The 3,016-nt window shown below is 39.3% G+C and overlaps 1 protein-coding gene across 1 annotated transcript; it reads right to left on the minus strand.

Annotated features, from left to right (window-relative positions):
* Nucleotides 1-1,060: 1,060 nt before the first annotated feature.
* Nucleotides 1,061-2,374, minus strand: LOC114744072 (uncharacterized). Its single transcript, XM_028932256.1, has 4 exons — nt 2,194-2,374; nt 1,592-1,653; nt 1,234-1,369; nt 1,061-1,139 (listed from the first exon to the last, which is right to left on the minus strand). Exons 1-4 carry the CDS (start codon nt 2,340-2,342, stop codon nt 1,061-1,063), a joined length of 426 nt encoding a protein of 141 aa, XP_028788089.1. The 5' UTR covers nt 2,343-2,374.
* Between the last annotated feature and the right edge of the window lie 642 nt (nt 2,375-3,016).

Here is a 3,016-nt window from a genome sequence, read left to right on the forward strand (position 1 = left end):
TCGGCTTTCCTCTGCCTTTTTTTATAGGATTCCAAACTGTTTGATTTACCCGTCTCATCAGGGCCTCTAATGGCCTTCTCTGCACGTGCCCTAACCACTTCATGTGATGTTCAACCATTTACTCTTCGATAGGCGGCACACCTACTCTTGCTCGGATAATTTCATTTCGAACCTTATCTTTTCTTGTATGACTACACATCCACCTCAACATCCTCATTTCTACTGCCTTAACTTTATGCTCTTGTTTTCCCTTTGACGCCCAACATTCACTACCATATAACATAGCTAGTCTTATAGCAGTCTGATAAAATTTTCCCTTAAGCTTCTCAGGTACCTTTTTATCACAAATAACTCCGGTAGCCTTCCTCCACTTTAACCAACCAACTTGTATTCTATGCGAAATATCGCCATCAATTTCACCACCCTCATGTATGACGGTACTATCATACAACAACAAATCCTATCCCACTAACACTAAATGGGATTAACCATATGATTTTCTCGACATTATTGTGCTGCTCTATTAACAACCAATTCTTAAAACATATCAATTACTCAAAGATCACTTTTGATAACTTCCTGTGGTGTCACTCTTGGTTTACCCCTAACTTTCTATATAGGTCAAAATTACTTTAATAGCACCCTGTCCATGCCTAATTCTGAACCTCCTAAAAAGTAAGCAGAATCAGTCATTGCTCTTACAGCATTACACTTTAAATTTTTGTCTACAGAGTTACCTTTATATCTGCTAATGAGGTTAAGGTAAGTTCCATACATTCTTTCACTGTGAACATTAGGGAGCCATTCACAGGATTTTGAACTACGAAAATTACTCAAGGCAATCCATAAGCGAAACTGCTTGACAATCTAACTCTTCATACACAGCAGCAGATGCATAAATGAAAGAAATAGCAGCTTCAAGTTTCATTGCGTTATGATCCAGACAGGGTATATAAGTAAGACCGATTAATACAAGTTAGTAAACTTAGATCCCCATGCCTCCAGCATAATCAGATATAGAACAATGAGTTCAGTTCTAAGAAGTTATGCAAAAAGAACATCAAACCTTTAATGGGTAGCCCAAGCAAACTACAGCAGAGACATTAATTTCTTTCATACCAGCGACCATGCAGCTAACTCTACAAGAAAATAGCATAGACATAAGATACCTCCGGGCAATATATCTTATCTTGGTGACATAGGTCCAAGGAGCAAAATAATGATGCAAAATACCTAGAACCCATTGATTTTCCCGCCAGGATCAGGGGATGACCAGGAAACTTAGCAGCAGTTTTCTTTACAATTTCAGAGTGAAATTCAACCAGTTTTTCTGCCTTCGGAGGAGCCCTCTTTTTACCACCAGAAATGTCTAGCAAATCCATTAATTCACATGAGGCATATATTTGTCAATTTCATTAGTGGTGGTCACACACTAGGTAACCGCAATCACAAGTACGAGGGAATGAAATAAAAATGACAAACGCATAAAGATCCTGCAGTGGACATATCCAATTTTGATAATTGAAAGAGACAGACAACAATCAATGTTACAATAATGGAATACAAGAAATTTAGCTCCAAAGATACTCACAAGGATAGTCAAAGGTGACCACTTCAGCAGCATGCAGCGCCTCTCTTAACATATCCTTCCATCTGTTACAATTACAAAACAGCGAAATTGTTTTGACAAGAGTCTGTAAGATTTAAGCATATTATGTATGAATAGTTTATCATGACTAGACAAGGATATATCTTAAACTGGTTTTGAGTCCTAACCCCTGAGAACTACGAAATGAGTCTTAACCGCTTTTAAGGCAGACAACGATAAACCTAAAGCGTCAACATGCCGTTTACACTTAGAATAAAGGGGATATGGCGTAAATGACGCAAAAACTACAATCCACAGCTCAATTTGAGGGAACCGGGCTTTCTTATTGAATAGGAGACGAAATAAGCATTAGTAATCAAAAAATAAAAAATAAGGCTCATTGTCTTTTAGGTTGCAAAACACGCGCGCGCCCAGACACAAACTCGAGTTTTTTCTCCTGTCGTCCATCGATTTCGTCATTTTGAGTACATGTTGGGCATTCAACGGCATTTGGAAAAGCAATTAAAAGCTGGGAGCAGAGAGAAATGAAAATGGCCGAATGCTTCTTTCTTCCTTTCATTGGGTGGGGGGAGAAAATGAAAAACCTTATCATCCAAGGAGAAGAGGAAGGAGCTCCAGCACCATGAGCGAAGACCACCACCGGTGACAACTTTTCAGGATTCGATGCTAATGGTGACGTGTCAATCTCGCCGTCGCTGCTCTGTCGCTGGCGCTTCGCCTGAGGTGAACCCATGCCTTGGGAGAAACCAAGTTCCTAGAATCAACCTCCCGTTCGAACCCTAAGCAACTCGCGCTGCTTTTCGCGCCAAAGGTTCGGAGCGGGAATGTCCTTATACCCCTTCTCAATTGACGTTTGACAATTCCACAGCGGTTCAGTCATTTATTAATGGGAGAATTACATTCAAGTCCCACATAAGAGAAATAATCACTACAAAGTCCCAAATAACAACCTGAGCAGCCTGTAATAACAAGTCCTACAGTGAGAATAACAACCTCTGGGACTTGTTTTTTAATTACTTGGGACCTCATTGTAATTCTCCCTTTATTAATTAATTAATCTAAGAATTTAAAAAAAAAAATCGAAAAACAATGTTTGGATATTTTTTAAAACATTCAATTGTTTGGGGCCTGAAGCATTCACATTCCATTGCCTTGTATTCGAACAAAAAGCTCGCTTGTTAATGGGTCAATTTGAATTTCTGGGCCATCCATGGGAAAGATGCCCACTATCATAGTACGTTCCACCCAATACCCACATGACATCCCTCTTCAAGCAGGCATTCGACCGTTACGAGAATAAAAATACTATGCAAAATAGGGGTCTCAGGTCAATAAATATTAAATAAATAAATGAGATGGTGGGTCTCTTTCCACTGTGAGGGCTAAAATAGGATTTTACTGTGATAT

The sequence above is a fragment of the Neltuma alba genome, unplaced genomic scaffold (genome assembly GCF_004799145.2).
Source record: "Neltuma alba isolate B1F8T4 unplaced genomic scaffold, ASM479914v2 tig00004255_pilon, whole genome shotgun sequence".
In the NCBI taxonomy this organism is placed as follows: Eukaryota; Viridiplantae; Streptophyta; class Magnoliopsida; order Fabales; family Fabaceae; genus Neltuma; species Neltuma alba.

Excerpts from the sequence above, each read along its gene's own strand:
- LOC114744072 (XM_028932256.1), bottom strand. The coding sequence starts at position 2,342 with ATGGGTTCACCTCAGGCGAAGCGCCAGCGACAGAGCAGCGACGGCGAG. Across the intron at positions 1,370-1,591 it reads GGTCACCTTTGACTATCCTT|ACATTTCTGGTGGTAAAAAG; the intron begins GTGAGTATCTTT and ends TGGATTTGCTAG. Across the intron at positions 1,140-1,233 it reads GGAAAATCAATGGGTTCTAG|AGTTAGCTGCATGGTCGCTG; the intron begins GTATTTTGCATC and ends ATTTTCTTGTAG.